Genomic DNA, 11,612 nt, shown 5'->3' with positions numbered 1-11,612 from the left:
AGAAATCTTTTTAATATTAACTTCATAGGGTAGATCAGAAAATAGATAATCAAATAAAAATCGTGTTCACAACATGTTTTAATTTTACCTTAATTAAAGCAATGAAGTATAATACAAGCCACAAATACTCTTGAGCTGTAACTGTCTACTGAATCACACAGGTGGAGAAAAGCTATTCCTGCTACACTTAGAATCTGAATTGTACGGCATAAACCGGTTATCCACGCTGAAATCAAGGAGAGCTGGAGAGAGGATTTTGCAAGCCTCTGTCTGAGAGGCTTTCAGTTTTAAAACAGTCACCTTGAAGTATTTCTCCTCAGGAGTCCCTGATAGATGTCAGATTTTAGGAACCGTGGGTAGGAATCCCTGGCCATCAGACTGTAGATAAGCTTCTGTGCTGTATCAAACGAAGTCAGGGTCGGCTGGGAGATGTTCTTTGTTATGTTTTCTCTGGTAGAGCAGTCTATGTTGATCTAGAATCAAACAACATCACCCAGGGGCGTATTACAGCAACTCCTTTCATCATTGTTCACTATAATGTCCAAGAGGGAAACAACTGGAGTGCATTTAAAATTGATTTCTGCAGCTTTACCACCACAAAGGCCCAGCTTTATAGCAGCAAATATATTGCAATAGTCCTGCTAAATTCAGATGCAATTGGTAATATTTTCAAATTGATTTCCCAAAAAATTCCATCTTTTCTTTTCTTTTTTTTTTGACAGCTTGCAATCATTTACCTGCCTGGGTGCTTCTGAATGAACAAACTCTGAGTAGATCCTGTTGGCAGAGGAGATCATCTCTGGGACTGTTTTGATTTTTTTGTACTCCTCGCAGGCGAGCCAAAACAGTATGTTCTCCTCACTGTACTCGGACTTCAGGAACTGCCGGAATGCTATCTGCCCAGCTGGAAATGAGAAGAGACGCTCACCTTTACAACCAAGGACTTTGTCCACAGACTCACTCCAAGTTTCAACATCATCCAGGGGATCCTTGGGAAAGCAACACAATCTACCCTTGAAAAGAGTATCAAGATCTATCACTAGCCCAGTTATCTGTGAACTCCACAGCACAAACAACCTATAAACCACACTTGCAGGCCAATCCATTCATCTTTTGTATGTGAGGTGTTATGTTTTAAGATGACCTGTAAACAATTGTATCCTCCGATCACTACAAGCCCCTTCAGAAATAAAGGCACAATGCAAGGTGAAACTTACAGTGAGTGAAAACCTCCTTGGTATTTTCCACATGGCTGCTATAAGCTGTTGCCTGCTGAAAATGGTAAAGGCCCAATAATCAAATATGCAGTAACTCACTTTATCGCCATCTCCTTGTCCTCTACTAAGGGAGACAGAGATAAGATCCTGCCAGACTGAAGATGGAGTTGTGATTGTTTGGAAATGAGGGAGTCAAGTGACTGAACAAATCTAAATGACCCCCACCCAGCATGAATGGAATATATGGAAATTTGTATGCAAAGTGTTGTTGTTGGGAGAGACAGGGCATCCTTCTACCTCTGCTGCACATCGGCTGTGATTTGAACTGCCCTCACTTGCTGTCAAAAACAATGATCATCATTAACATGGATGTGGCAGTAAGGGGGTGGCAGATAGTTTATGGCATTGAAAAAAGGTGAATTTAATCAGGATGATTCAGTCAAATTAATCTATAAAGAGCAAACCTTTCATCTCTTCACCTCTCTCTAACTGAACATTTATAGTGAGGAATATGGTGACAGAATGAATGGCCTGCTGTGGCTGAGCACTTCATATCATATTCAGACTAAGATTTAACTAAAGCAATGTACAATGGCCAGGAGGCTCTGGAAAAGAGCCCGACCATAAACAAATAACCATAAACAAATTCACTACTGAGGGAAAGGCTCGTTATCCTGACATTTGCATATCTGCAGTGTTCCTTATTCATCATGGCAACAAAAGCATAAACAAGCAGTGATTTATGAATATGTCTCATACAACACCTTCAGCCCACTGATCAATGACCATTGAAAGAGAAAGGGTGTGTTTTGGATGGATGTTTTCCATGTCCATAAATTTGTCAGCTTCTGGCTAAAATCTGATTTGGCATTGCTCATGTGAACATGGCTAAAGCGCCACTTGGCCTGGATTTGTTTCTCTAGAAAGGTGATTTTAACATTACTACTTGGTCAGTGTAATCCCATCCAGTCACAATTACCAACTGTACTATTTTTCTGTGAACTCACAGGTCCTCATGTGATTTAAATTCTGATTGGAGTGTGCCCTTGTTTTATCCAGGGATTGAGCTGTTTGTCCTTCTACTTTTCTTTAATAAGCTTTGTCTAAAATTAAATTTTTTGTGAAAGTGGAGATGGTTTTAGTTAATCTCTACAGTTACAAATGCCAACATATAAGCTTATTTGGGAAGCAAGGCCATGCTAAAGATCATGACATTTGCGGTTGTAATGTTAGCTACAGGTAGTACTGTATTCTCAGTCATGTTGAATCTCTACGTGTATTTCAGACTTTTTCCTGAAATTTTCCCATGGCTGCTATTAGGAATCATGAGTGAATTTACTGAGAAGTACTTTTAGGAGTACTTAAATTTTTTTTTTTTATTAATGTTAATCTTGTCTGAATGAGACTGAAAAGGCTACAGCCATGCTAGCTGTGAGGCTAGCCACAACACTGGCACTTTTATGGAAGTTAATCCCACCATAACGTTTGAGGGCGCACTAACCACATTGCACCTCAGTGTGCAATTCAGCATTTGAAAGTGTGCAGATGCATGATTACAAGTGCAGAATCAGATTTGAGAGCTAATCCCAGCCATGCATGCCCTTGTTTCTGAGTCTGAGCTCTCAGATTTCTTCACTGGGTTCTGTGTGAAAGTTGGACGATGCCAAAAGTTTTGAAAGCGCACAAAGCAAGTTTGAGACTTATTCAGTTTGCAGAGTTCAAGAGCCTGCAGGCACAGATTTGCAAGATTATAATCAGATTTGAGAGTGAGGGAGGATCCTGCTACTTGCTCAAATCATCTGTTACACTGATGACTCTGTACTTAAACTCTATGGACCAGATATAGGGTCCAGTTGTACAGTATTGTTATGGGTATGTCTGTTTAGGCGAGCCACACCTTCCAGCACGCTAGGTCTTAAAAGGGTAAATTCTGATTGGCAAACTGGTTCACACTTTAACTTGTTTTGTGTGCTTTCAAAACTTTTGGTGGTAACATAGTGTCACACAAAACCCACTGGGGAAACCTAGGAGAGCTCAGATTCAGAAACGAGCACAGACATGTAGGGATTATGATTTCAAATCTGTATTTGCACTTACAAATCTATGCCTATGCAATCTCAAATGCTGCGTTGCAAACTGAGTAGCACTCAAAATGTAGGCTCTGCACCCTCAAACGTTATGGTGGGAATTTACTTCCATACGTCTTAAGCTAAATGCAAACACTATAGTATGGAAGCACTCCCCCAGTGACAATGTTAACATGAAGATTACGATATAAATGTTTACCATATTTACCATCTTAATTTGAGGTATTATCATGCTAACAATTGATAACGAGCAGTGTATATAAAGTACAGCAGGCTGGTTGGATGTCATTTTATTTAGTTTGGTCATAAACTAAAGTTCTGAAAATAACTGGTGGTGCTAGAGGAAAATTTATGGGATCACCCAAGTTATTGCAGCTCTTTTCATGTGACACATGAATGTAACAATGTACCTGATAGTCTCAAAACCATAAACGTCATGGCATGATTAGATATTATGATTTAAAATAGATGAGCACAAGAAAGAATTAGCATTAGTATACATGATCATTAGCTATAAGTGGAAGACTGCTCTCTGCTCTTTTGTGTATGCCACTTGTAAACAGGTTATAAAACAATGAATTGTGATACATACAGTATATTATTGTAGGTATGTCCATTGCATTTTAACCAATTTGGACAATCCTGAACTCGCTGACCTTTCTGATCACTGGTGGAGACATGATTGGTAGAAGCAAACCAAGAATGTAAATCATAATGGATGATGGAAAACCCCCACGCTGCTCCTATTTGCATGTGTGGAGATGTAGCAGGTTGAGAAATTTGTTTTTCAAAACGGGCACTGCCAGCCAGGAACAACATGAGCACTGTACTGAGGAGTGTAGTCTTTGGGCTTCCCTGCTGAGTATCCAAGATGTTTTGTCCTGTTGTGATTCAACCTCTCATGTTCTTAAATGAGGTTATTCTGAGTGCTTGGTGTTACCATCCAGGGATAAAAGGGACATTCATAAAAGAGCAGTGATTTGGTTTCATACATCATTCATGAAATGTGCAATATCTCATTAGTGATACAGCAGTTCATTGTGGTTTAACACCATAAAGTTGCACGTTTTTCTTCGTACACATGGTGGCACTCTAGTCCTCTCCTGGCCTCCTGTCTCCACTGTTCCCTCTTGTGTTTACCTTTCTCTAGTGACACTTCTGATTATATGTGCCTCTCTTTGTTGTTGGTCTTGCTTATTTTATTCACTTGAACATGAATGAGGCTTTGACCCTTTTGCTGAAGTTGCTCAGGTCCAGGATTGCAGGGTGGAGGTTGCTGGAGATTTCACTTAAGTTAGATTTTGAGTTCCTGAGAGTGATCAGTAAAGGTGCATTTGATTTAATTAGAAAATGTTTCATCTCTTTCTCTCAACTTGTATGGGATCCTGAAGTGACCTTTCTTTCTCTCTTGTTTACTTGCTTTCATCTTTTCAGCAGTAAATTTGATCCAATATCTGATGGCGCATAAATAATATATCAAACCAAACAAACAGAAACATCCTACTGTTGGATGAACATGCAGACACTTTAAGAATTGTGGGAAGTTGCCTGAGAGCCATTTAACTGTATCATCCCCCCATCCCACACACAAACCTCTAAATATGCTCCAAACACTTCATTTGAAGTACAGTGTTTAGAATGGAAGGTACAAACTTTCACCTTGAGGCTTTCAAATTGAGCACAGCCTTCTGTTTGAGTAGCACTGAAGTTTGTTCAGGCCTGTCAATATCATTGCAGACCAGCAGCATCAAGTGCATTGTAGAGGGGGGAGAATTTCATAACTCAGTGTATGAGCCCAGCAGTCAACAAATCATTAAATTTGTATCACTTTGAAAAAAGAGCCTCTGAGATGGGACAAAGTGGTTCTTCACACCTGTGGTGTAAAGGTTTGGAAACCAGAGCCCAAGGCTGCAAAACTAATGATAGACTCTGGCTTTGACTGAGGGATCTTCTAATAAGAAACCCATTTGTGAAAGAAAATTTGTGTCAAACTGTATTAGACATGTTACAACAAATCTTTTTGTTTTAATCTCCTCTTAAACTGGTATTCATCTTGTTTTGCAAGCCTCATATCTCCAGGCAAACTACTTTCTTACTCCTTTGCTTCCCTTCAGAAGTTCTAAAGTACATCTTTAACTCATGGATGATTGCAGAGGCTTTTAGCTCAGACTGAGGAACAGGTTTAACTATCAATAAAAAAGAAAAAAGAAATCTGCATAGCAAATTCTTAGCGGGCAACTAATCTTCAGATGCGATGAATTTGGCAGGCCAGCTGAGCTACCTTTGTTAAGACTTTATTACGTTTCACTCTCCTCTGTGTGTGTGAGAAGACAGCAGGAGCTGCAGGATACACATGCTGCCGCCATCTACATGGATATATAACTGAAGGCTACTAAAAACCCTAACATCTGTATTAATGAACTTTCAAATTGAGCACAGCCTTCTGTTTGAGTAGCGCTGAAGTTTGTTCAGGTCTGTCAATATCATTGCAAACCAGCAGCATGAAGTGCATTGTAGAGGGGGGGAGAATTTCACAAGGTATATTGGTATATTGTGCCATATATATACTGGGACACATTTTTTCTGCATTCATATTCAAGTGTTTGGGGGCGAACTCAGTGAGATCACTGACAGGTCTCGAGTTAATGCATATTTGTCTTTGTAAGAAGTATAGCTTGTGCATACATATACAAGACCATGAATAATTCTGTACTAGAGTAGTGGGAGTTGATAAGGTCTATTAATTTTTCAGTGATTTGGAATAGGGATCTACACACAATCACAATTTTCCCCACTAGTGTAATATGCACATATTATGGCCCCATTTGTCACATTTATATGCAGTCATTCAAACTAATTAATGACAGCAAAGGCCTCATTAAAACTGCTTTTGTAAGACTGTTTATTTGAGTTACTCTTACAGTATGTACATTTTACAAGAGCAAGGGAACACATACTGTACCATAGTAATCCATAAATTATTTACGATGGTAGCAAACTGAAAAAAAGGAATCATAAATCATATAATGTAATATTAGTATTTAAATAAGATATATGCAATTTTTGCGAAATTAATAACAAAAATGAAAGATCTATAACCCTCATTAAAAAGCTTCAGTGCTTCACAGTCACCATTGCTGCAGGCCTTCACTGCAAGTTAGTCTGGAGGGGCTTGGACAGTATGGGGAAAAGTCAGGAATCCATTTTAATGAGATATGGTCAAATTAGCTTGTATGCCGTATCAACTGTATTAATGTTGTATGAGGTGCTATTTCTGTATTGGAGTCAAGGCAATTGAAGTGTCATGTGTCTGAATTCGGCAGAGCGGCCTCAGCATGGCTGCCTGTTCAGCATACTGTCAGTAGCATGGAGGCACTTCAGCTGAGATTCTTTCTCCAAACATCCCATTTTCATTCAAGTTCTGAAAGATCTGATAGAATCAAAAATCAATAAAATCATCAATAAAAGTCGAATCCACAAGCAGCTCATTGTCTCTGAAAAAGAGAATGCTACACATTGCTGATTTTATACTACGGCCATGAGAATACTCAATTCTGATAGGCCAGTGTGGGTCCATCATTTTCAGGCAGCCACATGGCTCTAATGTGGCGACCTCATCACCTTTCTAAATGTATTCATATGAAAGGCTAATGGTGCCAGATGTTATCCTGCTGTGTAGCATCTAAAGGAAAAGTACAACATCTTGGGAAATTTGCTGGTTTGCATATGATGTCTCATCACTGTGCTGCACACACATTTTTCTACATAGGCAGCACTATCCCAAGCTTTTAAAATGCCTATAGTTTGCATCATGTAATGCAAGAAAACCAGAGAAATGCCACTAATAGGGGTGTGACAATACACTTTGCTCACAAGATGAGTCTATACACAATAGTGCTCTTTAATCTTTGCCTGAATTGAATGAAAAAATATGTAATGTGTTCATCTGTGAGCTTTAGGGGGGCTGCTAGGTGGGCTAGCTGTTTCCCTCTTTTCCAATTTCTTATGCTAGGCTAAGATAACCAGTTGCTGACTGTAGTTTTATATTTACACACATGAAAGCGGTATCAATCTTCTTGTTTAATACTTGGCAAAAGAGCAAGTAAGCATATTTCCCAAGATATACAATACAGCTATGCCATTAATTGTTTGTTGCTGGCATGCTGCCATGTATGTAACTGGAATAATCTACTCTGACCCCTGTGGTTATAGAAATATATTATACTTTACAGAGGCAAACCTGTGGATAATAACCCTCCGCACTTTTCAGAAGCTGTGCTGCAAATAATGTATTATGACTCTAGAATAATCCCTTTCATTATGCGTGTGATGTTACATCTACCAGGCCGAAGATTCAGCTGTGGCCTCGCCTCTGTTGTTGAATACACAAGAGCGTGACCTTCTGCGAAACATCGTGGCCCCAGGACCTTTCCTCCTGGTGAGATGCAGATAAATGTCAGATTGCAGGAACCTGGGGTAACAGTCCTTTTTCATCAGGCTGTAGACTTTCATCTGGGCTGTTTCAAAACAGCTCTTTGTAGGCTGCGCCATGTTCTTCTGGATGTCCACCTTGGTGTTGTAGTCAATGTTGACCTGAGTGAAAGGAAATCAGGACACACACACACACACACACACACACACCAAAAAAATCAGAGAAAGTGTCATTTACATGGCAATCAACTACTTACAGTAGTTGATATTAATGTATATCATAAAATTGGAATATAGCAATTGATATATTATTGTGTACATCACATTTAATGTTGCAACTGGTAAAGGTAGTACTAAAAAGTACATTTGCCTCTAAAATGTCAAAGTATGAAGTAACAGAAAATGGAAATAAGTAAAGTACAGATACCTCAAAACTACTTAAGTACAGTACTTGAGTAAATATACCTGGCTACTTTCCACCACTGTTTGAATATGCCTGCAAATCATTAGAGTTGGTATAAACTTTCCTGTTACTGCACCATGCTCTGAAAAACTAACTTTCAAGTTTACATATACATTTATCTGAAACTGAGAGTGTGTGGGTGATGTCCCCTCCAGTTCTGTAGAGGAATGTCAAAACATCAAACCAGACACCAGGCTCTTTAACGGTCAGGTTTCCTGCAAGCCCTGAAAGCATCTCAATATGGTGGTCGCATCATTCTCGCAGAGGGAATGAGACCGAAACCGTCTCGTACAAAAATAATCTGACAGGCTGTGCAACGGTGCATGCACTAGATGCATGACCTCAGCAAAGTGCAGCTCCTAACGACCATTCACGAAGGTCAATCTGCTGCAGGCTCATGACCGTGCAGCACTTTAGAATTCACCCACTATTATTTTTATTACGGTGGCATAAATATTTTAAACCTCCCATAGCATTCATTTACAAATAAGCCAAATAAAATTCAGGGGTTGTTTGAGCCTTTGCAGCTACACTTTATGGCCTATTTTGCAGCATTAAATCTGTGCAGTTTATGATAACTAAACATGCCATGCCATACCTCTTTAGGGGCCTCGGATTCAATAAATATTGCATAAATATATTTGGCTTTGGACAGCAGCTTTGTCGCAGAATCAATGGTCTTGTATTCTTCACAGGCCAACCAGAACTCAATGTTCTCCTCACTGAACTCTGTCTTGAGAAACTGAGAGAAGGTTTCTACCCCATCTGATGTAGACAAACAGAAACAGAGAACACTTTTAGTTCCTAGAGTGACAGAAAAGAAAGTACACAGATGTTACAAACCAAACTTGTAACTTTGAGCATGCTGGGTAAATGAGGCTCTTTATCAGAATCAGAATTGGAATCATGGAAGAATTTTATGGAATTTTATTCTTTATGGAAGTATGTATTAAAGAGGAACAGACTTTTCATAAGAAATAAATAAGTCACTAAACTGGACCTTCTCTATAAACACTTTAATTATGAAGAAACATTAAATAGCTTTAAAATACTTAAGCTTTAAAATACAATAACGTTAATAGCTTTAAAATACTTAACGTTATTGTTGTTATCACATTATATTTACTAGCTGACTCAGGAACTACCTCATGTAATTCCACCTGTACTGTTTACATACTCAGTTTGCACATGCATAATTGTACATTCACTGCTGACTATTTGCACACACAGCTCCCATGTAACATATATTCTCTCTTCACTACATTGTGTTCTTGTTGTATCTCTCATTATGCTTCTTTCATTAGCTGTTTTAAAGTGCCTTAGACTTTGTGTTACCTACGTATCTACTTTATATTTCATTTATATTGTGTGGCGTTCGTGCGGACAGCAAAGTAAGAATTTCATTGTACAGGGAATAGCGTTTCCTCACTGTGCATATGACAATAAACACTTGACTTGACTTGATGTTAACAATACCTGAATAAGCCCATTCAGTGGGCTACAGTGTTTCAGTGTGGCACTAAAGTGCAGCTTCTCTAACTATGAGGAAGTTGCATAGTTTCTGTATTAGTATCTGTGTTAACAAACATTAAAATATGTAGTGAAATGTTCACTGCTCTCCTCATTAACTATTGATGCCTGTAACAAATTACATTCAAATGGAGCAAATGTTTGACAGCAGAACAAAATGCTTTGGACAGCAGTTCATCACAACATTTTTGATAAGTCTGGGGCATTAATCTGACCTGAGTGCTTTAGCAGTTCTTCAAAGGAGTCGCTCCATTGCAAAGCTGCCTCTGTTGAGACACTGAAAAAAATAAAATAAAATAAAAAATCAGAGATGCAGTCTGCTCTCCCTTAATGATGCAGCAGCAGAAAGCATTTTGGATTTAGCTGGCATGTTTCTGTAAGTGCGCTATGAGTCATGGAGGGTGCTGGAAACTGGGTTTAAAAATGAATACTACTTGTCCCATACAACATTGCCTGTATATGAAATTAATGGATTTAGCCTCACTTGCTGGGTGTTGTATTTGTCTTTTTATGAGGACTGACGTTTTCATGAGAGCCTGACTTGGTGAGAAAAAGGCTTAGTCGGCTCTTCCTCTCCTTGTCTTTCTCTCTGCAAACAACAGAAAAAATACATCAAGCTCCACAAATTGTCGGTAAATGCAGCTGTGGCACTATTCACCAAATCAGCAACTTGACACGCTATAAATTACACAACATGGCTGTGGTACAAATTGAAAGACAAGCTACTGCGCGTATGCACATGTGTTTAAACAAAAAGGAAGGAAGAGACTCATCATAGAAGACAATAGCTTTTAAACGTCTAACAGCGTTACATTGAGCAGTGGCTTTTAGTCATGTTCAGGTACTAATGTATAGTATAAACAAATGTTACCTCTCTCAGTGTTACGCTGCTCTTGAGTAAAATAATACTTTTTTTTATCCAAAAATAATCTATAGTTTAATCTTGTTTGTCAAGATTAAAATGACTCTGATTTCTAATATTTGCTGTAGCACTATACAATATGAAAACACTCATTCCCAAAGTAAATGTTTGAAAATAGTTGAAGATCACACACTAACCTGCTAGTATTTTCCTTCATCTTTGCTGCCCGCAGGTCTTCTGGACCAAGCATTTTGAAATATGCTTCCTCCTTTGGGGCCATGTAGTTGAATTGAGGAAATAGAAAAAGAAGTGTCTCCATTCTGTTGTGTCTGTGGCATGTGAAGTGACAGGCCACAAATAGCTCTCAGCAAAATTCTTAACCCATCATTTGAAGAGCCACCTCATCTTTTATAAACCCTGCTCGTATTTCATTTCCCATACCTTTTGCTCTACTTCCTGTAATGGTGTAACCACTTACTGCTAACATGTTCATCTGTGATAGAGAAAACCCCTGGGCTCAACATCCTGCCAAATTGTTACTTAGAAATTTGAGAAAGAGATGGCTATGCTTATTCATAGAGTAGAATTTTTTTGTTTTATCTTTTGCTTCAGGTAATTTCTTACCTTTATTTTTAGGGCACATTTTTAAAGCATGGTGACAACATTGTACTGAAGCCATTATGACCTTATAACCCAGGTAACAAAAAAACAGGTGCCAAATTTATATAAATTCTGTACTGTTTATACACTCTCACTGCTGCAATTTGATTATGTGGTTGGCATATCAAGCTTGCTGATAAATGTCTTCTTTAAGTGAGAGATACTGTGCATTATTATAAGAGAGGTCATTCTTATTCTCGATTCCACTTGCAAGACCAGACACTACAGAGATGGGAAGAATGAAATGTAATGAATAATAAAATGTGTCTGTGCAGAGTCCAGGCTTAGCTCTTTCCAGAACATCAGAGCCTTAATGGAGAAAGACAAACTCACTCTGACACAGTGGAAAACAACAGGGAATA

General features: G+C 38.7%; 2 protein-coding genes across 2 annotated transcripts; both read right to left on the bottom strand.

Moving 5' to 3' along the window:
• Positions 1 to 296: 296 nt before the first annotated feature.
• On the bottom strand, positions 297 to 3,742 carry rgs1 (regulator of G protein signaling 1). Its single transcript, XM_020585809.1, has 3 exons — positions 3,715 to 3,742; positions 738 to 904; positions 297 to 473 (listed from the first exon to the last, which is right to left on the bottom strand). The coding sequence occupies exons 1-3, from the start codon at positions 3,740 to 3,742 to the stop codon at positions 297 to 299; spliced, it is 372 nt and encodes a 123-aa protein (XP_020441465.1).
• Positions 3,743 to 6,182: 2,440 nt separating this feature from the next.
• On the bottom strand, positions 6,183 to 10,969 carry rgs18 (regulator of G protein signaling 18). The gene is made up of 5 exons (XM_020585806.1): positions 10,788 to 10,969; positions 10,213 to 10,317; positions 9,944 to 10,005; positions 8,797 to 8,963; positions 6,183 to 7,897 (listed from the first exon to the last, which is right to left on the bottom strand). The coding sequence occupies exons 1-5, from the start codon at positions 10,907 to 10,909 to the stop codon at positions 7,643 to 7,645; spliced, it is 711 nt and encodes a 236-aa protein (XP_020441462.1). The 5' UTR covers positions 10,910 to 10,969; the 3' UTR covers positions 6,183 to 7,642.
• Between the last annotated feature and the right edge of the window lie 643 nt (positions 10,970 to 11,612).

Source organism: Monopterus albus, unplaced genomic scaffold, assembly GCF_001952655.1.
Source record: "Monopterus albus unplaced genomic scaffold, M_albus_1.0 scaffold378.1, whole genome shotgun sequence".
NCBI classification, from domain to species: Eukaryota; Metazoa; Chordata; class Actinopteri; order Synbranchiformes; family Synbranchidae; genus Monopterus; species Monopterus albus.
The sequence above is the reverse complement of the archived record's forward strand: the minus strand, read 5'-3'. Positions and strand labels throughout refer to the sequence as shown.

What these genes read in the sequence shown, in the direction of transcription:
- rgs1 (XM_020585809.1), bottom strand. Translation starts at nt 3,742, where the DNA reads ATGACGTTTATGGTTTTGAGACTATCAG. An exon ending in TATGGTTTTGAGACTATCAG is followed by an intron (nt 905 to 3,714) that starts GTACATTGTTAC and finishes TCTCATTTCCAG; the next exon opens with CTGGGCAGATAGCATTCCGG. An exon ending in ATTCAGAAGCACCCAGGCAG is followed by an intron (nt 474 to 737) that starts GTAAATGATTGC and finishes GTTTGATTCTAG; the next exon opens with ATCAACATAGACTGCTCTAC.
- rgs18 (XM_020585806.1), bottom strand. Translation starts at nt 10,909, where the DNA reads ATGGAGACACTTCTTTTTCTATTTCCTCAATTCAACTACATGGCCCCA. An exon ending in ATGAAGGAAAATACTAGCAG is followed by an intron (nt 10,318 to 10,787) that starts GTTAGTGTGTGA and finishes TGTTGTTTGCAG; the next exon opens with AGAGAAAGACAAGGAGAGGA. An exon ending in ACAAATACAACACCCAGCAA is followed by an intron (nt 10,006 to 10,212) that starts GTGAGGCTAAAT and finishes TATTTTTTTCAG; the next exon opens with TGTCTCAACAGAGGCAGCTT.